The 27,231-nt window shown below is 44.4% G+C and overlaps 1 protein-coding gene across 5 annotated transcripts in view; it reads right to left on the bottom strand.

The window, feature by feature from the left end:
- The window catches only part of Gabpb1 (GA binding protein transcription factor, beta subunit 1), a 40,056-nt gene extending 17,459 nt beyond the window's left edge, over window positions 1-22,597 (bottom strand). For 3 of the 5 annotated variants that reach the window (XM_013010114.1, XM_013010118.1, XM_013010119.1), the window contains exons 1-4: window positions 22,484-22,538; window positions 6,566-6,698; window positions 2,580-2,687; window positions 1,478-1,645 (exon numbers count right to left, since the gene is read on the bottom strand). In XM_013010114.1, the coding sequence (XP_012865568.1) occupies window positions 1,478-1,645; window positions 2,580-2,687; window positions 6,566-6,604 (315 nt within the window). In that variant the 5' untranslated portion in view covers window positions 6,605-6,698; window positions 22,484-22,538. The other 2 variants (XM_013010117.1, XM_013010116.1) reach the window with 2 other exon arrangements.
- Between the last annotated feature and the right edge of the window lie 4,634 nt (window positions 22,598-27,231).

The following is a 27,231-nucleotide window of genomic DNA, read 5'->3' as shown; positions in this document are numbered from 1 at the left end:
TATTTTTGGGCTTGTATTAGATGGGTTTACCATCTAAGAGAATAAGCAATAAATAATAATATAAATAATAAAATGATGTTGATCACTGTTTCAGGTGGTCCGCATCATCCTCTGGCATCTGGATGACTAAAGCTAGGTTACTTGTAATTTATGTCATTTGATAATCTGCAAACCCTCCAAGCCTAATGCTGCCTTCCATGAGCATCTTCACTGAAGACAAAGCTGCAGCCCCTCACCCAAAGGACTGTCTTTCCATTGTTTGACCAGACTTAAAGATACTCACATAAAGGCCAGGCGCCCATGGCTCATGCCTGTAACCCTAGCTACTCAGGAGGCTGAGATTTGAGGATTGTGGTTCAAAGCCAGCCCAGGCAGGAATGTCCATGAGACTCTTTTTTTTTTTTTTTTTTTGGTTGGTCATGGGGCTTGAACTCTGGGCTTGGGTACTGTCCCTTCAGCTCAAGGTGAGCGCTCTACTGCTTGAGCCACAGCTCCACTTCCGGTTTTCTAGTGGTTTATTGGAGGTAAGAGTCTCACTGACGTTCCTGCCCGGGCTGGCTTTGAACCGCAATCCTCAGATCTCAGCCTCCTGAGTAGCTAGGATGACAGGCATGAGCCACGGCGCCCAGCCCATGAGACTTTTATCTCCAATTAACAACCAGAAAGCCTGAAGTGGCACTGTGAGTGGTGGAGCGCTAGTCTTGGGCTGAAGAGCTCAGGGACAGCACCCAAGCCCAGAGTTCAAGACATACAACCAACCAAAAAAAAAAAAAAGAATACACATAAATGAAGGTTCTTCCCCTCCTGACTGAAGTGTTAAAGATAAATTTTTTTTCTTTCTGGTCCTGGGACTTGAATTTAGGGCCTGAGTACTGTCCCTGAGCTTCTTTAGCTCAAAGTTTGTGCTCTACCACTTGAACCACAGCTCCACTTCTAGCTCTTTTGGCAATTTATTGGAGATAAGAGTATTATAGACTTCCCTCCCTCAGTTGCCTTCTAACCACAATCCTCAGGTCTCTGCCTATAGACATGAGCCACCAGTGCCTGGCTTGAAGGTAATTTTTTTATTTCATGGACACACACACACACACACACACACGTAATATTTACAAAACACAAAGCAAGCATTCAATAAAACTAGATCACCTCTTATAAAGTCTCTGTGGGGCTTAGTTTCAAACACAGAGTAAAGGTAGGCACAGTGGCTTATACCTATAATCCTAGCTACTGGGAAGGCTGAGATCTCAGGATCACTGTTTGAAGCCAGCCCAGGCAGCAAAGTCTGTGAGACTCACATCTCCAATTAATCAGTAAAAAAGCCAGAAGTGGAGTTGTAGCTAAAGTGGTAGATCACTAGCCTTGAGCAAAAGAAGCTCAGGAACAGCACTCAGGTGTAATGAATTCAAGCTTTATGACTGACTCCTCCCCTACCCCTACAAAAAAAAAAAAAAATAGTACAGAAAAAGAGAATACATACCTTAAGCAAGACCTCTACTATGCTGGCGTGGCCCTCTGAAGCTGCCATATGTAACGGTGTTCGGTCCACTTTGGTTCTGGCATCTCTACTTACACCAGCTCGGAGTAGTACCTCGGTGGTGGAGTAATGCCCATACTGTGCTGCCAGGTGAAGAGGAGATGTTCCCAGCTGTCCCAGAGAGAGAAATAAAATCCACACTTCGTGGTTACCCTTAATATACTTCTACTACTGTATGCTATTTCCATTATTGTCTATGGAAAAGCAATGCTGTGTGTGTATATATATATATATATATATATATATATATACAACTCCCAAGAAATTAATTAATCCCTTGATTTAGCCTGATTACATCTTCACAAGAAACCTTTGAGAATTCCCATACATTTATTCATGAGGAAGAGATATTTCCTTTAATTCAAACATTTGTTACTTTATCTCAATATTTCAAACGTTAGTTTATTTTAATATTTCCTTTAACTCATATGTTAGTTAGCTAGTTAATACAGGGTCATGCTGGATAGCCAAGGCAGGCCTAGAACTCGAGATCTTTCTGCCTCACCTTCTCAAGTGCTAGGATTATAGGTATGTACAACCTCATTATTTTTTTGTAGAGCAATGTGTATTAATGGTAATTAGCTGAAATGCAAATTTCTTTGCTTTTTAAAAGGAATTATATAATTCCCATCTCTTATTTTCTGAATTATAAATTCTATCTGTGCTATTTAAGACTGTTAAATTGAATCCAGAGTGGCTATATATTGACTATCCCATACGAATGTACTTTAAAATCTCAAACTCCAGCTTTGTTTTTTTTTTCTTTTTGCCAGTCCTTAAACTCAGAGCCTGAGCACTGTCCCTGGGCTTCTTTTTGCTCTGCCACTTGAGCACTACTTCTGGCCTTTTCTGAATACTTTATTGGAGGTAAAAGGTACTTGGCTAAAGATGTCTAATATCAAAGAAAATACTGACCATTCATTTCCTAATTATAAAACTTGAGAAGTAATTTTTTTGTTTTTATCACTTATAAATATACTAAATTTGCATCTGAAAAAAATATAAGAAAAAACAAAAACATTTCAAAATTAAAGTCATTCTTTACCCAGTCTGTAGTAAAAGGAGCGCCATTTGCCATCAAAATACGAACTTCATCATCTTGACCTGCACGTGCCGCTTCTAAAAGCTTCTTTCCCAAATCTACCAGGGACATCTAAACAAAACAAGAGAAAGTGGACGTTAAAACCTCCAATTACATATTGTGACATGATTTTTATTAGTAAGTCCATTTTCAATTATTCCTTCCAGAGGCAAAAACTACAGATCACACAAAACAAACTGCTATTTGGATTGTCTTTCTTTTTTTTTTGGTCTGGTCGTGGGGCCTGAACTCTGGGCCTGGGCGCTGTCCCTCAGCTCTTCAGCTCAAGGCTAGAGCTCTACCACTTGAGCCACAGCGTCACTTCCGGCTTTTTTCTTCTTGCTTATGTGGTGCTGAGGAATCGAACCCAGGGCCTCATGCATGCAAGGCAAGTGCTCTACCACTGAGCCACCTTCCCAGCCCCTGGATTGTCTTTCTTTATAGGCATTTAACCTAGAATAAAATTGGTTTATTAAAGTCTTCAAATACATCCAATAAAGACCACAGAGGCAAGTTAGCTGAGAAAAGTAGGTCTAGAAATAAAACTGGCAACTAAATGGTTCTAAATGAAAGAGGTATAGTCATAAAATTTTTTATAGAAGTAAATGAGGTCCAGGCTGGGCACTGATAGCTAGCTCGTGCCTGTAATCCTAGCTACTCAGGAGGCTGAAATCTGAGGATTGCAGTTCAAAGCCAGCCCAAGCATGAACATCAGTGAGATTCTTTTTTTTTTTTTACATCAGTGAGATTCTTATCTCCAATTAACCACCAGAAAACCAGAAGTGATGATGTGGCTCAAGTGGTAGAGCACTACTCTTAAGTTGAAGAGCTCAGGGACAGTGCCCAAGCCCAGAGTTCAAGCCCCACAACCAAAACAAAAAGAAGTAGTAAATGAGGTTCAAAACACTGTCTTCTTTTATTGGCACAAATTAAATTAGAATAAGTCTATCTTAACTTTTTTTTGCAATAGTAAGTGTATTGAGAATTTTAAAGTACTAATTTTCTACACTTGGACATGAAACATACACTTAAATTAACATTTTCCAGAAAGGGACACAATTCACATTCCATGAAAATACTCAGTCTAAAGATGCTATTGAATAAACCACAGATCTCACTAGTAAGCCAGAATGATTATCTTCTGCCTATATAGATATTTAAAGAGACTAATCTAAATAAAATAATTTTAAAATGACTAGAAGAAATATTAGTGTCTTAATTATATAAAAGGGGACAAATTAAATAGCAAGAACCCAGTAAATTCACAGGGTGTTGGTGGTTCACACCTGTAATCCTGGCTACTCAGGAGGTTGAGATCTGAGGATCGTGGTTCAAAACCAGCCCAGGCAGAAAAATATATGAGACAGCATATATATACCTGACATATATCATTTTTATAATATAAAGAAAGCATCTATAGGTGGTTCAAGCCTGTAATCCTAGCTACTCAGGAGGCTGAGATCTGAGGATCACAGTTCAAAGCCAGCCTGGGCGGGGAAAGTCCATGAGACTCTTATCTCCAATTAACCACCAGAAAACCAGAAGTGGCGCTGTGGCTCAAGTGGTAGAGGGCTAGTCCTGAGCTGAAGAGCTCAGGGACAGCACCCAAGCCCAGAGTTCAAGCCCCAAGACTGACCAAAACAAAAAACACACAAAGAAAGTATCTATAGGTAGGAAAATGCTATATCACTTAATAGAACAAGCTGCAATAATTAAATTCGTTTTGAAGCTTTATAGCATAAAACATTTAGGTCACGTTATGAATAGAACCAATAAAACCAAAATTTTCACATCTGGACATGCAATGGAGCTGGGAATGTATTTCAATGGAAGAACACTTGTCTAGAATATGCAAGCAAGGCCCTGCTTTCGATCCCCAGCATTGCAAAAAACAAAAACATCAAAATATCAGCTGGGTACTATGGTTCACACCTGTAATACCAGCGCTAAGAAGGCTGAGCAAGGGGGATTATGAGTTCAAGGCAGCCTGGGTTACATAGCAAGTTCCTGTCTCAAAATTTTAACTTAATTTAAAATATATATAAAACAAACGTTAGTTTATGTAATGTTACTACACTGCTTTCCTAATTTAAAATGTTTCTTGGGCTGGGAATACGGCTTAGTGGTGTTTGCCTAGCATGCATGAAGCCCTGGGTTCAATTTCTTAGTACCACCACGGAAACAGAAAAAGCTGGAAGAGGTGTTGTAGCTCAAGTGGTAGAGTTCTAGCCTGGAATAAAAGAAGCTCAGGGATAGTTGCCAGGCCCTGAGTTCAAGCCTCAGGGGAAAAAAAGGGACTGGGAATGTGACTTAGTGGTAGAGTGCTTGCCTAGCATGCATGAAGCCCTGGGTTTGATTCCTCAATACCATCTAAACGAAAAAGCCACAAAGTGGTGCTATGGCTCAAGTGGTAGAGTGCTAGACTTGAGCAAAAGAAGCTCGGGGACAGTGCCCAGGCCCTGAGTTAAAGCCACAGGACTGGCAAAAAATAAAATAAAGGGGCTGGGAAGGTGGCTCAGTGGTAGAGCGCTTGCCTTGCATACCTGAGGTCCTGAGTTCAATTCCTCAGCACCACATAAGCAAAAAGAAAAAAGCCAGAAGTGGCACTGTGGCTCAAATGGTAGAGCACTAGCCTTGAGCTGAAGAGCTGAGGAACAGTGCCCAAGCCCAGAGTTCAGGCCCCACGACCGGACCCAAAAAACTAAACTAAACTAAAATAAATAAATAAATAAATAAAATGACTCTTTCTCAAAGGGACAAATTATGTCCCTTGTCCACTGCAATAACACAATGAAGGATTTGAACAAATCAACTCCTCTAATTCTAGGATGCAAAATATATCACATTTGAGAATGCATACATGTCAGTTATTGTGATTTTAAAACTCCATGAGCAACATAGCTGTATTATACTATAGATTAATATAGCAATGTTCTCAAATGGTAGCAGCACTGCCCCCTAGAGGACATTTATGGAGGCATTTTGGGGGATTAAAGGTAGGGGGTCTCTCGATGGTTAAGTGTGGGAAATTTTAGAGGTCTAGCAACAGAACAATTTGGTGTGGAAAAGAACTGTCACATGTTCTGTATAATTTTTAATATCCATTGATGATATCTAAGACTAGATAGAATCCAATTAAGATGCAAGCAAAACGTATTTTTTCAGTTAATGTTTTTCTGGATATTGGTGAATGCCATAAATCTATGCTTTGTTGGGAATTTAGTACTAAGAGTATTTTAGTGTTACCAATGTCAATGTCACTTCAGTATCTGCAGCACTAACATAAGACCTTATCAATCAGTTGTAGGCTGGTATCCTATGGGGAAACTTGGTTCAGGACTCACTCAGGTACCAAGTTTGTGGATGTTCAGATGCCTTACATTGAGTGCTAGAATTATTTGCATATAATCTATGCACATCCTTTCAAACTTTAAGCCATCTCTAGACTACCAAAATACCTAATATAATGTATATGAATATAATGTGTATAAATAATTGTTTTAGGAAATGACAGAAGTCATTACATGTTAAAAAACATATCATCCTTTTTCATGCACTTTGAATGTGATTGGTTAGGATGTAGAACCTACAGACACAGGGCCTAACCACACATACACATTGGTCTATATACAAATGCAAGCATATGTTTACCTGACTAAATTACCTGGTACAGTCTGCTTTAGTATTTATGGATTCAATACACATTTTTATAAGTTACATTCATGTTTGTAAATTGTAAATGATGCAGACAGAAATCTTAACTGACTTTCCATTTCAAGTAGCAAAAGGGTCATATACAATTTTTTTTTTTTAGTAAGATTGAAAATCAATAGACTAACGTGATCAGGCAAAATCAATATCAAACATGTTCTGGTTTTGTGTCAAGATTAATTAGCAAAGCTGAAAATAATGAAAGATGCCAAATTACAACAATTATTTCTGATTCTCACTTGAGAGGAACTTGTGAGTCTCAAGGAAACCGGGTACATTCAGACAGTAACACTAATCAAGGGGGGCCGAGCTGCAAGTCAAGTCTCCACGCCACTCAGCTTCATTCTATGTTAAATCCTCAGAGGTACAGCGCTAGATTTAAATAAAATCATCCAAATGGTTAGCGATTAGAACATTTCACTCTTAAGCATAGCAAATAACTTCTCCCCCACGAAACAAAGAAACATGAGGTAATTCAATAAATTGTGGTGGGTGTTGACAATGGTGAAAATACTATGTACTAATTTTAGTTTAATATTTGTCTTCTCCACATGAAAACAGAAGCCCGTTCTGTTGATCCCTTTACTACTGATAAAAAGCTCCAAGTAAAACATCATTTAACCAGAGCCAAAAAGCAACTACAAAGTATCTGCTGCTGCTCCTATATCCTTGCCCACAGGGCCATCTGGTGGCAGCAGAGATCACTATCAGTAATTACACTTAAAGTCTACTCTGTTTAGAATTTTCTGAAATTTATAGCTCCTAGAGTAGTTGTGAGAATTATAGTATTGACTGAACATTAAAGCCAGACGTGGTTTGAAACCACCACAGGAAAACACTAGAAGATACAGGTAAAGGCAATTATTTTGGCAATAGGACTCCAACTGCCCAGGAGATAAAACAAATGGGATTAGATTAAATTAAAAAGCTTCTGCCCACTGAACAAAACTATTATTAAATCGGGGGGCTGGTAGCTCACACCTGTAATCCTAGTTACTCAGGAAGCTGAGATCTGAGGACTGAAGTTCAAAGCCAGCCCAGGCAGGAAAGTCCATGAGACTCTTTATCTCCAATTAACCACAGAAAACTGGAAGTGACGCTGTGGCTCAAGTGGTAAAGTACTCACCTTGAGCTGAAGAGCTGAGGGACAGCACCCAGGCCTAGAGTTCAAGCCCCATGACAAAAAAAAAAAAAATGCTACCAGAATTAAACAGCCCCCAGAATGGAACAAAATCTTCACCAACTACTTTATTGATAAAGAACTACATAGAAGGCTAAGTAAGATCTGAGGATCACTGCTCATCCAGCCCTGGTAGGAAAGTTAGTGAGACTCTTATCTCCAATAAACTACCAAAAAAGCCAGAAAGGGAGCTGTAGATCAAGTGGTAGATCTTTGAGCAAAATAGCTCAGGGACAGGCACCAAGCCCTCAATTTATATCCCAGGACTGGCACACACAAAAATTACCTTCTAAAAATTATAGGTGAGCTGAGGACTGGTGGCTCACACTTGTAATGCTAGCTACTCAGGAGGCTGAGATCTGAGGATCCGAGGTTCAAAGCCAGCCTGGGCAGGTTAAGTCCGTGAAACTCTTATCTCCAATTAACTACCAGAAAACCAGAAGTGGTGCTGTGGTTCAAGTGGTAGAGTGCTCACCTTGAGCTGAAGAGCTCAGGGACAGTGCCCAGGCCCAGAGTTCAGGCACTACGACCAACAACAACAACAACAATATATATAGTAGCCTTTGCCCTTGTAAGATTTTACATGTTCATCTAAAGATTAAGGAACTGATAGACTGGGACTGAACTAAATTTTCATTTTCAAAGTTCAAGCCCCACGACTAACCAAAAAACAAAAACATGCATTTCCCCCACTTCTCTCAAGGGTCTCAAACTCACCCTCCTCTATCTTTCCCACTAATTGCCTCGGATCTTGTAGATCATGATTTGTATATGAAATGAGCATACTACACACATACTATCTGCACGGAGCTTTGTAGCCCACTTAATTCATCTTTCTAATAGGAAAATACTATTTTATATCTGTACAGGGCTCAACTATGAGAAAAATATCACAGTTGATTTTCAATTCTAAAAGAAAGCTTTATATTTGTTTATTTTGTTGGTCACGGGGCTTGAACTCAGTGCCTGAGCACTATCCCATGCTTTTTTTGCTCAAGACTAGCACTCTACCACTAGAGCCACAGCACTACTTCCTGCTTTTTCTGTATATGGTGGTACTGAGGAATCAAACCTAGGGCTACATGCATACTAGGCAAGCACTCTCCCAATAAGCCAACTTCCCAGCCCAGAACACTTTATCTTTTACTCTGCTGAAGTAGAAGACCTCACCTTGCAGTATGAATCCTTCTACCAATTGTCCCAAACTCCAGCACAAACTCCTAATCTAGACAACCACATTTTAAACAATTCTCTTCCCATCTCCCCACCCTTCCCCCCACCCCAGGTACACACCTAACCCAAACCCAATCCTCCCCTCAGGCTATTTTCCCTCCTTAGAAAGGCTATGTTCCCTTGTGCCCACCCTAGACTCAGGCCAGGCCCACTTTAAAATGATCTGTTCTTTAATATAGCTTAAGGAGTAATCCTTTCCTTTAAGTTTTCCCAGCACTTGATTGGATGATAAGTATGTTTCTCCTGGAGGCATTAAGTATGTGGGTGGCAGGGAGTTTATGTTCTGGGAGGAGAATGATGCATCAAAAAAGCAAACAAGTAGTAGCTAAATGTAGGGCAGGGTCTTGGAATAAGGATGGGGAATCACTATTACAGATCAAATGACCAGTAATCTCTTAAAGAGATTACTGAGGAGGGCTGGGAAGGTGGCGCAGTGGTAGAGTGCTTGCCTTGCATGCCTGAGGCCCTGGGTTCGATTCCTCAGCACATAAGCAAAAAGAAAAAAACCGGAAGTGGTGCTGTGGCTCAAGTGGTAGAGCGCTAGCCTTGAGCTGAAGAGCTGAGGGACAGTGCTCAGGCCCAGAGTTCAGGCCCCACAACCAGACCCAAAATAAAAAAATAAAAAAAAAAAAGAGATTCCTGAGGAGACCCAAGGGAAGATACCATGTTCCGGTTCCGTTCCCTCGCACTGCAAGCTCTGGGTGGAGCTGGGGAAACCTTTCTCCATTTATCTTGATGATGATTATCAGGAGGTGGGCCTTTGGGAGGTTGAATAGATCATGAAGAGCTCCATCTTCATGACTGGAAGTAGTGTCCTTGAAAAAGGGTGACAGAGTCCCTTCTACCATGGAAGGCCACGGGGAGCAAGCTCTATCTATAATGCAGGAACAGGTCCTCAAGACACAAGATCCACCCGTTTCCTGGTCTTGGATCTCTCAGCCACCAGAACCATGAGAAATAAATTTCTGTTTCTGGTAAGCTACCTAGTTGATGGCACTTATGGTATGCCAAGAGAGCTAATCACCAAGTCCTAAAACGCATGAATTTCTGTCCCTTGCAGTAACCTAGACACAACTAGAGGGCATTAAGTTAAAAAGTCAGGCACAGTGAGACAAGTATCATACACAAAGAAGCAAAAGTTGGTCTCAAAGAACAGACAGTAGGACTTACAGAGCCTGGGAAAGTGTGGAGGAGGGAGGGTGGGAGGGAGGGAGGGAGGGAGGGAGGGAGGTTGGCCTGTGGGTGCTGGAGTACAGGCAGATAGGAGGATGATTGATTCCTCAGTAGGGTAAAAGTTGCTGATGACAACTGATTGTACATTTCAAGGTAAGAGAATGGAGATGAATTCTGGATGTTTCCAACACAAATGAGGTCTGATGTAACTCTTATGCCAATTATCCTAATCTGATTGTTAGACGTTTTATGTAAGTATTGAAATGCCAAAATATACCCCATAAATGTGTAATTATTATGTGTCAATTTTTAACACATTATTAATGAGGTTGAAAGGAATGTGTAGATTATAACAAAAGCAGCCCATAATTGAGTGTTTTTTTGTTTTGTTTGTTTTTTGGTTGGTCGTGGGGCCTGAACTCTGGGCCTGGGCCCTGTCCTCAGAGCTTCAGCTCAAGAGTAGCACTCTACCATTTGAGCCACAGCACCACTTCTGGCTTTTTCTGCTAATGTGGTGCTAAGGAATCAAACCTAGGGCCTCAAGCATGCAAGGCAAGCACTCTACCATTGAGCCACCTTCCCAGCCCAGTTGAGTGTTTTTGTTGTTGTTTTATTTTTGTTGGTGTTGGGGCTTGAACTCAGTGCTTGGGCGCTATCCTTCAGTTCAAGGCAAGTGCTCTACCGCTTGAGTCACAGAGCCACTTCCGGTTTCCTGGTGGTTTATTGGAGATAAAAGTCTCCAGGAGGGGCTGGAAAGGTGTCTCAGTGGTAGAGTGCTTGCCTTGCATGCATGAGGCCTTGGGTTTTGATTCCCCAGCACCACATATGCAAAAAAAAAAAAAAAGCCGGAAGTGGCACTGTGGCTCAAGTGGTAGAGCACTAGCCTTGAGCTGAAGAGCTGAGGGACAGCACCCAGGCCCAGCGTTCAGGCCCCACGACCGGACCCCCCCCCCCAAAAAAAAGTCTCAAGGGCTTTCCTTCCCAGGCTGGCTTTCAATTGTGATCCTTGGCTCTCAGCCTCCTGAGTAGCTAGGATTACAGGCGTGAGCCACCAGTGCCCAGCTTGAGTGGATTTTTTAAAAAGTGGATAAACAACATAAATAGGTACTTTTCAGACTACAAGTCATGACCTGTTAGCAGATATGTAATCATGTTTATTGGTAAATGCCAACTTTTTTTTTTTTGCCAGTCCTGGGGCTTGAACTCAGGGCTTGGGTGCTATTCTTATCTTTTTCTCTCAAGGCTGGCACTTTGGAGCCACAGCTCCACTTCCAGCTTTTTGGTGATTAATTGGAAGTAAGAGTCTCATAGACTTTTTGCTTGTGCTGACTGTGAACCATGATCCTCAGATCTCAGCCTCCTGAGTAGCTAGGACTACAGATTTAGTCTATGAACATGTATCAATCAGTTATCATACAGACATGCGTGACAGTTTACAAAAGCACAGCAACAGACACACACACACACACACACATACACAATGACTGTTAAAATACATTCCTTAGAAGGGATTACAATAAAATGATATTTGGGGCTAGGAATGTAGCTCAGTAATAGAAAACTTGCCTAACGGGGCTGGGAAGGTGTCTCAGCGGTAGAGTGCTTGCCTGGCATACATGAGGCCCTGGGTCAATTCCTCAGCACCACATAAGCAGATAAAGCAGGAAGTGGCGCTGTGGCTCAAGTGGTAGAGCGCTCGCCTTGAGCTGAAGAGCTGAGGGACAGCGCCCAGGCCCAGAATTCAGGCCCCATGAATGACCAAAAAAAAAGGAGAAGAAAACTTGCCTAACATGTACAAAGTCTTGAGCTCAATTCCTAGCACAATAAAAATAAGATAGACATTTGCACTTTGTGCCTGTAAATTCTGTGATAAACAATTAGACATCTGTATGTGAAAAAAAATCAAAAACTACGTTTATAGCTGCCATTCGGGCAAAGTTCTCATGATTGATGTAGTCAGTGGAAAAGAACATGGGCACCATCAGCTCCCCCACTACGTACCTCATCTCCCCTACATTCCCTTTACTCCTGCCGCTTGTGCCCTCTCCCACAGAAGCATTGCAGTTCTTCTAACAGGACACAATTCCTGCCAGTGTTTCCTCTGCCTAGAAATCCTCTGACTTAGATAACAGCATGGCACATTCCCTCACTGCAGGACACCCTGAGGCCTAGAATAGCAGCCATCCCCTACTACCCAGGAGCCCTAAAGTAAACAGGGACTTGATCTTGTTTTATTCAGTACCATAAAACAGGGCACAGGGCGATCATTTCTGAACAGGCTTTGACAAGCAAAAGAAAAACAAAGAACACAAAATGTTGGGCATGGGGTATATGAAGAAAACAACTGAATGATGTTACAAAGTAAGGATTGAAGAAGCTGAATGTAACAGGAAAGGGTTTGAAAGTCATAAAGTAGAATTTGCACTTTACCCTGCATTGGGAGTTATTCAAAGTTTTGAGCAAATGGTGATCCATTTAAACATTTATTCAGCCCAGGTTCAATTCACTTTATTTGGCACAGTGGAGAGTGCAAAGATCAACAGCACATGTTCTGACCTTGAATTTTCAGTTTAGTAACAATAAGCTCACTAAGTTTTGGGGAAGATTATTCGGGCAGCTATACTCTAGAATACACGCAAGGAAAAAGGATCTAAGTGAGAAAAATTGTTGATTGATGCATATACAAAATAAAGGAGAGCCAGGCGCCAGTGGCTCACGCTTATAATCCTAGCTATTCAGGAGGGTGAGATCTGAGGGTTGCAGTTCAAAATCAGCCTAGGCAGGAAAGTCTGTGAGACACTTATCGCCACTTATATTACCAAAACCAGCCAGAAGTGGAGCAGTGGCTCAAGTGGTAGAGCACTAGCCTACAGCAAAAGAAGCTCAAGGACAGTACCCAGACCCTGCGCAGCAAAAAAAGAAAAAAGAAAAGCAATGCATCACAGACAACTTCAAGATTCAAGTTTAATGACCATGAATTTAATACAAAAACTGGGAGCAGACAGAGGCTGAGTAAAAATAAATCTAATAGGCATGGAAATTCCTTGAGCCTTCCAATGTAAACATCCAGTAAACCACCTGAGTAACAACTCTGGAAAGGACACCCAGGGGACTGAGTCACCAGCATACAAAACATCCATCTGAGAGACACTGGAGAAAGGGGAGCCAAGGACCATGGATTGGAGGGGAAATGACAGTAGTGACGGGATCACGGAACAATAAAGAAAACACAAAAGCAGTTGTCAGAAAAGGAAGTCAAACAGATATCCCAACATGAAAGCCAAATAAGAAAGAATGTGAAAATCAATAGTAATATATCTCTCTAGGCTAAATAAAATCAAGATGAAGCCTATATTATTGACAAGAAAAATGTCCTTGGAAATAACAGCTGGAACATACTATGCCAAAATTGCATTCAAGTCACTCTGTTCTTAAATCATGTGAAATTAAGAAGACAGCTGGGAAGAACAGGAATGGCTGTTCATTAAAGTTGACAGAAGCCTGTACATTGAAGGCAGGGAGGAAAAAGCACTGAAAATAATGAAGGAAGTGACCAGTGAGGAAATGTTCATTCAATTTATGAAGTAAGATGACAGAAACTGAGTCATCTTGGTGACAATTTTTAAAAAGATGTACAAGTTTATAGTACATTTTTCCCCCCCGCAGGTAAAAGTCAATGGCTTCTACTGAGAATTAAAGAGGAAAAAAGTAAGGACATCAGAAAAGTATGAGACTAATAAAATGACTGCCAAGAAATAGCAAGAGCCACTTGGAAGCCTAAACTTATAGTGGCCCAGAAATCCTAGCTATGCAACTTCCTTACACACACTCTGTCATGTGGGAGGAAATCAATGGTGGAAAGTTTTGACAATGGGAACCCAGTAAAATATAAAAGAAGTGACTAATGTTGAACTGAAACAAAGAATACGCTAAGTATGTATTAGTCTGTAGGTGCCTTACACACAACAGAAATGTATTTCTCACAGTTCTCAAGGCTGAAAAGAGAGGAGGAGGGGCCGGCGGTTGTGGGGCTTGAACTCAGCCTGGGCGCTGTTCCTCAGCTCTTCAGCTCAAGGCGAGTGCTCTACCCACTTGAGCCACAGCACCATTTCCAATTTGCTGGTGTTTTACTGGAGATAAGAATCTCACAGGCTTTCCTGTCCAGTCTAACTTTGAACCATGATACTCAGATCTCAGCCTCCTGAGTAGATTACAAGTGTGAGCCAGTGGCACCCGGCTGGAAAGTCTTAATCTAAAAAGGTACTGGCAGATCACGTGTTTAGCAATGGTCAACTTTTAGACACCAGCCATGCAAACTGCTATAAGCTCACATCACACAAAGAGCACTCTGGCTGGCTGGAGTCTCTTTTATAAAAGCACTAATCTCATTCATCACCCTTATGACCCAATCAATCACTTCCTAAACAATCACCCTGGAGATTTAGACTTCAATGTATTAATATGGGGGGCAGGGGGACACAAATATTCAGAATATGGGACTAAGGAAGAGAATCTGGGTGTCCTGTGATGGACTGGACACAGGAATACAGGGAGAGTAATGGATCAGGCGGGCAAAGATACAAGAGTTCATACAGTCCTCTAGGATAGAAAGGAAACTTTTTCAGTTAAGTCACTTATACATCACATTATGTTTCCTCTATTTGGATCAGTTGTGCTATTTATAAGAAGGAATACCAGAGTCAGAAGGAACTGGACAGCCAATACTTGATCGTGAGAACTGACTTAATTCTAAAGTCCAGTACTATAATTAATCTTATGGTCTAGAGTAAATACCCACCTCACTCTCCATCCCTACAGAATGGGAAAGAGTGCTAAGGAGGGGTCATGGCCCAGCCCACCACATCCTTAATAGAATCACTTTTGTAGTAAACCAGCACAGTATAAGTATTTATCCCTCAACAAGTTAAACTGTGTTAGGAAAACTATCAAGCTTTTTCTAGGAGGGGTGGGGGGAAGATTCTAATTATGTAATAGAATCACAGACTCAGATGGGCTTAAATATTTCTTAACCAAAGGAGACAGGGTGGTTATTTTTCTATTATTTATTCACTCGTTTATTTAGACATGGTATCTCTCCATGTTCATCTCACCCACTCACTCAGACGTAAGTTCTCTATCAGCCCAAACTAGCCTGGTACCCTCCATTCCTCCTACCTTAGGCTTCCCAGTGCTGGGGTTACAGGATGTACCACTACTAGCAATTCCTTCTTTAATTTTTTATTTTTTCATGTACCTTGCACTCTAAGGTTATCAAATACTATGATAAAGATGTGTTTTAATATTAAAACAAAATGGAACTTGAAATCCAGTAGTAAATGTTCTACGAGTTCTGTGAGTCTTTTTGTTTCGTGTGTGCATGTCTGTGGTTGGGTTGATTTTGAGACAGGATCTCACTTTGTAGCTGAGGCTGGTCTCAAACTTAATATCCTCCTGCATTAGCCTCGAGTGCGCAGATTGCAGGCATGTACCATCATGCCCAGCATATTTTACAGTTTTGTCCACCTCCAAAATTAAAAAAAACCCTCTGAAACCCAAAATAACTCATCTAAGTAGTAAAACTAAGTAGATGAAGCTATTTTATAATTATCTCACTTAGCCTAAAGTGTTCCTAAATTATGCTAAATTATCCTATTTAGCCAAAAACTAAGTACACGAAGCCAGTTCAGAATTAACCCATTTAGTCCAAAGTGCCCAAACATTATACTACAGAAGTAGTAATGTGTTTGAAGCCAGAGACAGTGGCACAGGACTAATCCTAGCACTTGGGAGGATGAGGAAGAAGGATCTTAAGTTCCAAGTCCAGCCTAAGCTATATATATATATATATATATATATATATATCAGGAAGGAAGGAAAGAAGGAAGGAAGGAAAGAAGGAAGGAAGGGAGGGAGAGAGGGAGGGAGGGAAGAAGGGAGGGAGGGAAGGAATGTTAAACCTTTGGAAGGTTATATATTACCTTGCATAGATCAAAACATCTTAATTAGATAAAACATCTTAATTAAAACATCTTAATTCAAAACCAAAAGATCTTAAAAGTTTTCTGAATAGTGAATTGTGATTATATAATAATTACCAACATTTACTGAGCTATTAACTATTGGTCAAACACTGTTCTAATCATCTTCTATGTACTAGTTCAGTCACTCATCCCTACCACCAAAAGAGGGGTATTATAACAACCCCAATTTTACAAAACAAACAAACAAAAACCCTAAGGCATAGAGTGATTAAGTAAATTGCCTAAAATTATCTACCTACAAAATAACTAACTGGGGTGAATACTGTATTTAAAATGGAAGAAAACACAACAAAACAGCTAGTTGTGATATTTTTCCCTCTTGGTTAACATGCTCTATGATAGTAAGGAATCAGAGTTTAAAAAATACACACACTTGGGGGCTAGGAAGGTGGCTCAGTGGTAGAGCGCTTGCCTTGCATGCATGAGGCCCTGGGTTCGATTCCTCAGCACCACATAAGCAGGGGGGAAAAAAGCCGGAAGTGGCGCTGTGGCTCAAGCGGTAGAATGCTAGCCTTGAGCTGAAGAGCTGAGGGACAGCACCCAGGCCCAGAGTTCAAGCCCCACAACTGGACCCCCCCAAAAAAATATATATATATATACACACACACTTGGGCTGGGAATGTGGCTTAGTGATACAGTGCTTGCCTAGCATGCATGAAGCCTTGAGTTCAATTCCTCAGTACCACATAAACAGAAAAAGCCAGAAGTGGCCCTGTGGCTCAAGTGGTACAGTGCTAGCCTTGAGTTCAGGGACAGTTGCCCTTAGTTCAATGCTCAGGACTGGCAAAAAAAAAGAAAAAAAATTATTAGTAGTACTATGTACTTATAAAATCTGTGTGTGTGTGTGTGTGTGTGTGTGTGTGTGTGTGTGTGTCGGTTGTGGAGCTTGAACTCTGGGCCTGGGTGCTGTCCCTCAGCTCTTCAGCTCAAGGCAAGCACTCTACCGCTCTACGGTAGAGCGGTAGCCACAGTGCTACTTCCATTTTTCTGGTGGTTTATTGGAGGTAAGAGTCTCACAGACTTTCCTCCGCAGCTGGCTTTGAACCACCATCCTCAGATCTCAGCCTCCTGAGTAGCTAGGATTATAGGCGTGAGCCACTAGTGCCGGCACGTATGAACTCTTATGAACAATGTTCAGCTACTATAAACCTAACGAGCAGAAAGAATAAAGATATTCCTGCTAGGCTCCAGTGGCTCATGCCTGTAACCCTAGCTACTCAGGAGGCTGAATTCTGAGAATTAAGGTGTGGGACTCTTATCTCCAATTAACCACTCAAAACCTGGAAGTGGAAGTGAGGCTCAAAGTGGTAGAGTGCTACCCTTGAGCAAAAGAGCTCAGGGACAGTGCCCAGGCCCTCAGTTTAAGCCCCACAACCAACAAAAAACAAAAATAAAGACATTTCTTACATTACATATCTATAATTCTGTATGAGCAAGTAACATTTTATTATCTTTTAACTGTAAGTGGTACATTATAATTCGCATTTATTGTAGAAGTCAGAAAAATTAGGTAAGCACAAAGATCATCTATAAAACTACACATAGAGATAACCACTTCACAATCCTGCATATATTCTCTTAGGCATCAAAATACCCCTTTAAGTCCAATGGAATCCTGTTTTAAAACCTACTTGTCCCACTTAGATATGCCAACACAACGTTTACCTATTTCCATTCTTCCAATGCCACCTTTCATGGACAGGTAGGCAGTGCTCTTATGTGGGGGTGTCCCAACTCTCTCTGTACAACGTTTAGGTTGTGTACAGCACAGCCATCAGGGGGTCCCTAATCTATTACTTACTAATTCAAACTACCAAGATAGCTACCCATTTCCCAGTGGCTCAGTACAGTCTGAAAAATGAGACTACCACCCACTTCCTATGATGGCTGTGGGGGCTGTGTTAATACAGTGTTTTCTTCTTTCTGGTGCTGGGGACTAAGCCTCCAGCATGCTGAGCAGCTGTCTACCACAGAACTACACATGCTTCCACTGCCAAGAGACACACATAGCTATCAAAAAAGCTTCATTCCGCATGCTTTCCGCACATCCTATTACATCAAGATAAATTATTTGATATGGATGTCCGTACATGTCATTGTCCAGGCTGCTGAGTCTGCCAGATGACAGCATAGTTTAAAGCACTTCATCCACCCTCTCCGTATCGCTTTTTTTTTTTGGGGTCCGGTTGTGGGGCCTGAACTCTGGGCCTGGGCGCTGTCCCTCAGCTCTTCAGCTCAAGGCTAGCACTCTACCACTTGAGCCACAGCGCCACTTCCAGCTTTTTTCTTTTTGCTTATGTGGTGCTGAGGAATCGAACCCAGGACCTCATGCATGCAAGGCAAGCACTCTACCACTGAGTCACCTTCCCAGCCCCCCTCTCCGTATCACTTCTAAGGAGAAACCATGGCCCAAATTAAGCTCAACTGTTTCAATTGGCTTTTGCTCTTCTTCCATGTGAGGCCCTATGCATCCTTTACACAACTTGCTGTTAGGCAGGGCGCTGGTGGTTCCCATCTATAATCCTAGCTATTCAGGACGCTGAGAGCTGAGGATCATGGTTTGAAGCCAGCTTGGGCAGAAGAAGTACATGAGACTCCTATCTCCAATTAACTACCAAAATTCACAAGTAGAGCTGTGGCTCAAGTAGCAGAGTGCCAGCCTTGAGCAAAAAAGCTCAGGGACAGCATTCAATGCCCAAGTTCAAGCTCTCAGACCAGTGTACACACGTGTACACGTACACACACACACACACAAACTGTTATTGGGAACTTGAGGGCAGCTATTCCAAGCCCCTCCTCCACCACATCAACTCCACTCCAGAATTCCCAAGTTGGGACACTGAGCAGGGGGACAGGACAGCCAGCTACTTATGCTAAGGAAGGAAGAAAACTAGCCACCTAATTGGACTAATTAAGAGTTTACAATTTAGGTATATAGAACCAAAAGAGAGGAATTTGAATACCTTCAACATATAAAATTACCAGTACACCTCACAGCGCCCAGGACCTGAGTTCAAGCCCCAAAACCAATGTTAAAAAAAAGTGAGTAAATAAGGAAAACTAGGCCTGGTATGAGAGCTCACACCTGTAATCCCAGTCACCAGAAGGCAGAGGCAGAAGCGTTGATATCTGAGTCCAGCCAGGGGTGAAGCATGAATCACTAATAAAAAGCAAAGGGACTGGCCATGTGGCTCTAGTGTACTTGGCTAAGCAAGAATGAGGTGCAAGCCAGGTGCTGAGGGATCACACCTTAATTCTAGCTACTCAGGAGGCTGAGATCTGAGGATCGAGATTCAAAGCCAGTCTGGGCACTAGAAAACTGGAAGTGGCGCTGTGGCTCAAGTGGTAGAGTGCTTGCCTTGAGCTGAAGAGCTCAGGGACAGTACCCAGGCCGAGTTCAAGCCCCATGACTGAACAAAAAAAAAAAAAAAATGGAGTATAGTACCACCAAGAAAGAAAGAAAGAAGAAAACTAAGTTGCTTAATGCCTTACACTTTTTTTTTTTTTTTTGCTGGTCCTGGGGCCTGAACTCTGGGCCTGGACGCTGTCCCTCAGCTCTTCAGCTCAAGGCGAGCGCTCTACCGCTTAAGTCACAGCGCCACTTCCAGCTTTTTCTGTTTATGTGGTGCTGAAGAATCGAACCCAGGGCCTCATGCATGCAAAGCAAGCACTCTACCACTGAGTCACCTTCTCAGCTCTGCCTTATGCTTCTTTAGGATTGTTTTTAATGGTTGCAAAGAGAGAGCAAAGGAGACAGGGCACAGCAGTGAATAAAGGAAAATTAAGGGCCTTATGCCTCCTCAAAAGTGAAAACACAAAATTCACAAAATAATTTGTTTTACTGTTGGGGGGGGGACATTTTCCATTTATAAGACATTTAAACACCATGGAGGAAAAATCAAACTACAATCAAGTAAAATTAACTAAGATCCAATCTATTTTCATGTGAACAGCAAGTATGAAAAGCACACCCGGTATTTTAACAATTACATGAAGAATGGCCAGATGCTTCCTGTTGATGGAACAGTAGACAACTATAGTTGTACAAATTCAGACTAGAGTTCACAGAAACAATTAGAAATAAATTTAGCTTCCTCTCAAAACGACTAAAGCAAAATCTGATCTTAAAATTAAACCTCACTGTCCCCCACCAAGGAATCAGATTAAGAGACTGCCGCTGAAAGAGTTTTAGGGTACACACAAACTCTTCTTTGTTTCACAAAAGGTTTCTCTGCAGGATTCCATTTAAATCTAGAGCTCAAACAAAGCTTTGAAAAGTGGCCTATCCTCTTCAAAGATTACATTTACACACAAATCTTGACAAGCACATTAGTGTGGAATTCATTTTTGTGTAAACCATGAGAGAAGTATTATTTCCAAAAAGTTTCCCAGGCTTTAGGATGAGATGTTATAAAATCTTCACCTTTACTGTTTCCGTCACCTAAAATTTCTATTTTTAAAGTTAGAACCGAGGTTAAAAAAGAGAGGAATCATGCCTTATTCCTATTGGTTGTGTACCTTGCATAATATCCTCATTTGACTTACACAAAGCAGGATGACACATTTCTGTAATTTTTTAAAAAAGTGTTAAGCGGAGTTTTCCGTGGTGATGAGATGAGACACCACTATAAGAACAGATCAAGGCAGAAGCAGATTTACGAATCTAGCTACCAACAGTTAAACCAAGTATGTAAAAGGATCATGATAGGATCAGGAGTGCAAGGCCAGCCTGCAAGGGGTTTTTTTGTTTTGAGATCCTGACTTAAAAAAAAAAAAAAAAAAGGTTGCACAATGCAAAGTAATGTTACTCTTGCCTGGTATGTTACTCGTGTAGCTATGTAACCAACTTTTAGTGCTTTTTTTGGAGGGGAGGGAAAGTTTGCAAAGAGAAAAGTGAGGAAAAAAGTGATTAAAAAATCTTTAGTTTCCTTAAATTCAAAGCCTGAAAGTGGAAGTCTCTAAAAACCGTTTCGGTGAGACATTTCAACCAAGCTGTGGGTTTAAAGAGAAAAAAAAAAATTCTTTTCCCCCTTACTTACCTTTTGCTTGGGAATTTGGGGGGGCCCCGGGGGGGGGGGAGAGTGGTTGACAGCTACTAAAGATCGTTAGGTGCAGATTACAAACTTCCACCGGTGAAAAGTTAACTTGCCTGAACTGCAGACAGCAAAACCACGGTCGGGGGTGGGGTGGGGGGGAGAGGGACACAGAGAACAGACAGAAAACATTCGCACGTTATCAAGTCCCCCCCCCTCCACTCCTCTCACCCTCGCCCCCCCCCCCATCAGCAGCAGCAGCAGCAGCACTGCGCGGCGCCCCGGGCCTTTTGAACAGATGTGTGCGCTCTCCACAGTCCAATCAGATTTAAAAGCCAGAAGCAGCAGCTAGCATAAAAGTGGGGGGGGGGGGGAAGGACACACACACACACACACACCGAAAAGCCCAGGCCTGTTGTCATTGCTCCGATTGCAGTTTGCAAAACCGTGCACCCTCGGGAGCTAAGGCACGCTGGATTCCACACACTTTGGGGGCGAGGGGAGGGGTGGGGTGGGAGGAGGAGTAAGAGATTGCCATCAGATGCACTCCATACACCGATTGATTAACACAGCCAGGGGCGGGGAGGGGATGGGGGGAGCGGGGTCCTTTCTCAGAAGAGCAAATGTGGGAGAGCTCACTGCTTGAATCTCTTTTTTCCAGTGGCGGGGGGGGGATGGGGGGGGGGGAGCCGGGATGACCTGGCTTAGAAACAGAAACAAAAATCCCAACTTTTTCCACCCCACCCCCCTTCCCCAAAGCCAGGTCCAGAACAGCATTTCGTTCCCACCAACCACCTACTACCACTACGACTACTTCGCCCACGGCATTCGGGGTCCCCCCCTCTGTCCCCGCGCTAAGGTTCCCCCCCCCCGCCCCAGGCGGGCCCGGGACGCGCTGACACCGGGCTCTCTCCCTCGATCCGAAAGCCCCGATCCCACTTCCGAGCTCTTCCCGGGAACCCCGGCGGGGCTGGATGGGCTCAAGCCCCACTAGACAAAAGACAGGCCCCGGGAGCCCCGGAGCCCGGGCCGCGCCGCCTTCCCTTTCCCGCCCACCGGCCCGTGCGCGCCGGGGATCTCCGGCTCCCGAGGCCTCGGCCTCCGCCGCCGCTGCCATTCGGGGACTTGAGGGAGGGGGTCGGGGAAAGAAGGCCGCGCGCGGTACACCCCCAAAAAACGCCGCGGGACACCCTCCCCTCAAAAGACGGAGGAGCCGCGGCGGCCGCCAACAAGGCCTGGCTCCTTCCGCCCCTCCCAGAAGCCCGGGGTGCTCGGCGGACAAAGCGGCGGCGGCGACGACGACGGAGCGGGCGCGGCTCTAGGCCGACCCCGGTCGACCCCCCCCTCCCCACGGACGAAAGAAGCGGGGATGGGGGGGGCCGCTTCTCTCCCACCCCCCACCCCACCAAGGAGCCCCGGAAACCCGGCGCCTTAATGCAATCAACAGGAAATCGCGGGGATGATCTGGGTTCCGGGGGAAGTGGAATTATTTTTTACCAGCGAAGAGATCAACTTCCACATCCGGTGGTAACAGGGCCCTCACACAGACCCGCACTGACCTGGAAAAGCTTCGGGAGCGAGCGGCGACGGGGGAGCGGCGGGAGGTGCTGCGGGGAGGGAGAGAGGGGAGGGAGGGAGGGGAGGGAGGGAGAGAGAGGGGGGGGAGAAGAAGAGGGCCGAGTGAGCGAGGAGGGAGGGAGGGAGGACGGAGACCACCGAGGCACCGCGCGCGTACGCAGCCGCTCTCGACGCAGCCTCGTTACAACCAGAAAGCGTTTCAACTTTTGCACCCGGGAGCTTTTGGGGTTTGGTTTGGGTTTTTTTTTTTTTCCTTGGGGGGGGGTGGGGTGGGAGGAGGTTGGTTTTCTAGGGGGTGGGGGTTGGTTGGGGGGATTTTTTTCTCCTTCTTCCCCCCCCACCCCTTTCCCCCGGAATAGGCCGCGTCTGGTCGGTGCTCAGAGAAATAAATAAATAAATGAACAAGGGGGGGGAAAAAATCCCACAGCCGAAAAGTCCCCGGGGCTGCGCGCGGAGGGACACGCGGGCGGCGGGCGTGCGTGCGCGCGCGCGCTCGCTCCCTCCCTCCCAGCATCCCTCCCGGCCTCGCGGAGGCCGCTCCGTCCGCCGCTCGCTTCCGCCTTCGGCCAAGTGCGATCGCTTCCCCCGCCCCCTCCCACCATCACTTCTCTTTCTCTCGGCCCGACCCTGACCGTCTTCCGGGTGCTGGGAGGAATCGGGGTGGAGAAGCAGAATCTGTTTGTGTTTGTTATTTTGTTTATTATGATTTCACCCCCCAGGAAAGGAAATCGGCCTTTTTTTTCTTCTTCTTCTTCTAAAAGCGGAGCCGCGCCACACCAAAGGCGGCGGCGGAATGATCTACTCGCGGAAACCCCCCCTCCCTTCTCCCACCCACACCCACACACCACCTCCCGCGCGAGTCCCGGCAGCGGCGGAGGGATGGGAGGGGGGGGCGGGACCGGGCGCCCGCGCCTGCGCAGTCAGCGAGAAGGTGGGGAAAGCTGGCGCGCCCTGTGCTGCGGGTGGTGGAGCTGCCGGGTCAGGCCTGGCGTGCGCCGCCCCTTCCTGAGTGAGGCGGGGTGAAGAGGAGTTTGGGGGTGTGTGGAGGGTGGTGGGGGGAGGCTCTCTTGCTGCGTGTGCGTGTGGTGGTGCCTTGTTTCTTCCGTGATGATGGTTGGAAGGCGCGGTGGCGGTGGGTGGAGGCCGCGGGGTGGCTGGGAGCACCCCGGCCCGCCGGGGGAAGCAGCCCGGGAAGCCCAGGCTGACCCGCGTCTGGCAGGCAAGTGAATGAGGATCATCGGTGTCTGTTTCTGCAGCCCTTTTTTTTTTTTTCAGAGAAAAAGTGGTGTCTTTGGATATTTTTTTGGGGGGGGTGCTGGTGCTTGCAGTCAGGGCCATCGTGCGGTTCCGCTGAGCTTTGTTTTGCTCAGGGCTAGCGCTCTACCGCTGGAGACACCGCGCCACTTCCGGTTTTCTGGTCGTTTATTGGAGTTCAGGGTCTCAAGGACTTTCCTGCCTGGGCTGGCTTTGAACCGTGATCCTCAGATCTCAGCCTCCTGAGTTAGCTAGGATTACAGGTGTGAGCCACCGGGGCCCGGCCGTTTTATGTATTTTTAAACCATTTCTAATGTTGCTTTCTCCTCCATAGATCCCAGTAACTGCTCGCTGGACCCCTTCGCAGTGCCGTCACTTCAGAAGGTACGAATTTGGGCTTTCTGTGCATGTTGTTATGGTGTTGTATGTAAATTTAATCTCATGGGGTTTCAGGATTGTTGTTGTTTTGTTTAATCTTAAAAGTAGGCTGGGTTTATTTGGAGACGGTGGTTTGCCAAGAGAAGTTTTTTTTTTTTTTATTAATTTCACTCGAGCGTTATTTGCAAAGCAACATTTGGTAACTTGTGTGTTTGCCAGTCTTGGGGCTTGAGCTCTGGGCTTGGGCATTGTCTCTGAGCCTCTTTGTGCTCATGGCTCTCACTCCCCCACTTGAGCCACAGCCCCTTTTCCGGCTTATTCTTGGAGAAAAGAGTTTCACCAAGTCTGTCCAGGCTGGCCTCAAACCATGATCCTCAGATCTTAGCCTCCAGGCATTAGCTACCTGTGCTCTGCTAAATTACTGTTTTAGAAGGATCTGGACTTAAACTTTGTGTGACATGTTGTATGCATCTAGAACTTGGGAATGTCTGGGACAATAGGAGTTTAATCCAGGAGAGATGACAAGCTTAAATGAAATCCATACGCTTGTCTTCTGTCTCCCATTTATTTACCCTTTTGTAATATTGATGCAAAAAGTGAGTAGTAGTAAAAGTATTTTATTACTCTTAAGTTTTCAGATTCAGCTGGTTGACCCTTCCTGTTTACAAAATTTGTTAAGTTGGGCAGGGAATGTGGATTAGCAGTAGAGTGCTTGCCGAGCATGCATGATTCCTCAGTGACACATAAACAGAAAAGGCCAGAAGTGGCGCTGTGACTCAAGTGGTAGAGAGCTAGCCTTGAGCAAAGAGGCTCAGGGACAGTGTTTAGGCCCTGAGTTCAAGCCCCAAAACTGGCACCAAAAAAAAAAAAAATCTGTGAAGTGTCCATTTCCCCATACTGTACCATTTCCCTGGTGTGACACACACATTCCCACCCCAGTTGCATCAGTCTTCTTACACATAGCAGAACATGACTCTCTTCTAACCCCCACAATCCACATAATATAACCCGAGACCACTCCTACATAATAAAGCCTTGAGCCTGTATTAGTTGCTCTTCTGTTAATCCTTACGTTTTGGTGCTGAAACCCAGGGGGAGCAGTCCAGGTCAGGATGATCCCCTCTCTAGGGTTGATTGGCCCCCAGCCCTCTCCTGATGGCCATTTCAGACTTGCACATGCCTTATGGACCTGCAAGGGTGACCATTGACCTCCTCCTCTGCAGGCTTCCCCGCCTCCACTTTTGTTCTCAAAAGTCCAAGTACCTGGCCCGCAATGCCCTCTTTGACCTGTCTCACAAGGTGATGATCTCTTGACACATTGTGCTGCTCCTAGGCATCCTTCTGCATTCCTAGAGATACACAGAGTATTCCTCAACCAGGATCTCAATCGCCACTCTCAGCCTAAAATGGGTACCTCTCTTCTGAACCACCTCAGCCCACCCCTTTGGGTTGTCTTTTGGCTCCTACTTTATTAAACCCAAGAGACTCATTTTCTATTGAATTATCTCAATACCAGGTGGACACTTTTGACTTTAATAAATATCCTGACAGATCTCATTAACTTCTGTCACTGAAATGGCAAGGCTGCAGAAATCCCTTATGCTCAGACTTTCTCCTACCTCTGATCCCGTCCCTCTGTTTGCCAGTCATGTAGTCCTCACATCCTTTTGGCCCATTCAAAGCTTAAACTTACTCCTGCCTTTCTCCCCAGTGCAGACCTGCTGGTTCAACCCACCAACCATTTTCCTCCTCTACATCCCTTTTTGACCCCACCTCTCAGTGTCTCCCTACCACCCTGTCAGCCCCCACCTTCCTCTTCTATTCTATCTGTTCCATAATTGGTCAGCCCTCGCACAACCTCTTTATGAGTCTCACCTTTACCCTGACTCCTGAAGATCAGGAGTCTGGACCGGTGCACAGCAGAGACAGGATAAAGTTTATGCCCCAAACAACCAAAAACCTATTGGTTCAGACACTGTCCCTTGCATGGACCTAGGGTAGGATTATCAGCCTAACCACTCCAACCTGGGTCTTAGGGATGACATGATTCTCTACTTCCTACATAGCCTTGACAAAACCATATGCAAGTCTGTCAGCTATGACAAACTGAGGGAGGGAATTCAGTGTCCCATTGAGACAGAACTTTCCAGCTGTTAGACAGATGCCCTCTACTGCTTCTAATACATTGACTCATCTAATCCTATGGGGCTTGAACTCGGCCTGAGCGCTGTCCCTCAGCTCTTCAGCTCAAGGCAATCACTCTATCACTTGAGTGATTTTCTGGTGGTTAATTGGAGATAAGAGTTTCACGGACTTTCCTGCCCAGGCTGGCTTTGAACCACGATCCTCAGATCTCAGTTTCCTGAGAAGCTAGGATTACAGGCATGAACCATCGGCACCCAGCTGTTCTCTTTTTATTTCTAAATCCTCCATTGGTAACAGAACAAAATTAAAAACCTTAGGATGTCCCCAACACCATCCAACAGGAACTCAATATTGCCTTTCATATCATTAACAACCAGTAGGAACAGGAAAAACAAGATCCGGACCAGGCCAGCTAATATCTTACAGGGTATTAGTGCTTCCAAGACCTGGCATGCACATCTTCTCAAGCTAGACCCTTGGGTCCCTGCCTTAAATACTCTCATCCTGGGCATTGGGTTAGAATCTGTCCAAACCCCAGACCTCCTGAGCCCTGCCCTCACTGCGCTAACTAAGGCATGGCGTGGGGGGGGGGGCGACCATCCCACTTGTCAAAGGATGGGTAGGCCACCGCACCCTTTTACTGAGTGGTGGCTCTGTTTCCCCGAGAGGGATGGGAGCCCCTTCCCAGTCTAAATACATGGCCTCACTCTCTTCCCTGCCTGGGTTTTTAGGCCTAGCCCTTGAAGACTGATGCTACCCAAGGCTCAATGGACATCACTCAGAACCTAGTGTAACCATCTTGGTCTCTGGTAAGCTGATTTCCTTTGCATTGGATACCAAGCCCCCCTATTAGAACTTGCCTGAATATCAACAACCACTGTACTTGCTTC

The sequence above is a fragment of the Dipodomys ordii genome, unplaced genomic scaffold (genome assembly GCF_000151885.1).
Source record: "Dipodomys ordii isolate 6190 unplaced genomic scaffold, Dord_2.0 Scaffold11, whole genome shotgun sequence".
Taxonomy (NCBI): Eukaryota; Metazoa; Chordata; class Mammalia; order Rodentia; family Heteromyidae; genus Dipodomys; species Dipodomys ordii.
Note: the sequence above shows the minus strand (reverse complement) of the source record. Positions and strands in the feature narration are given on the sequence as shown.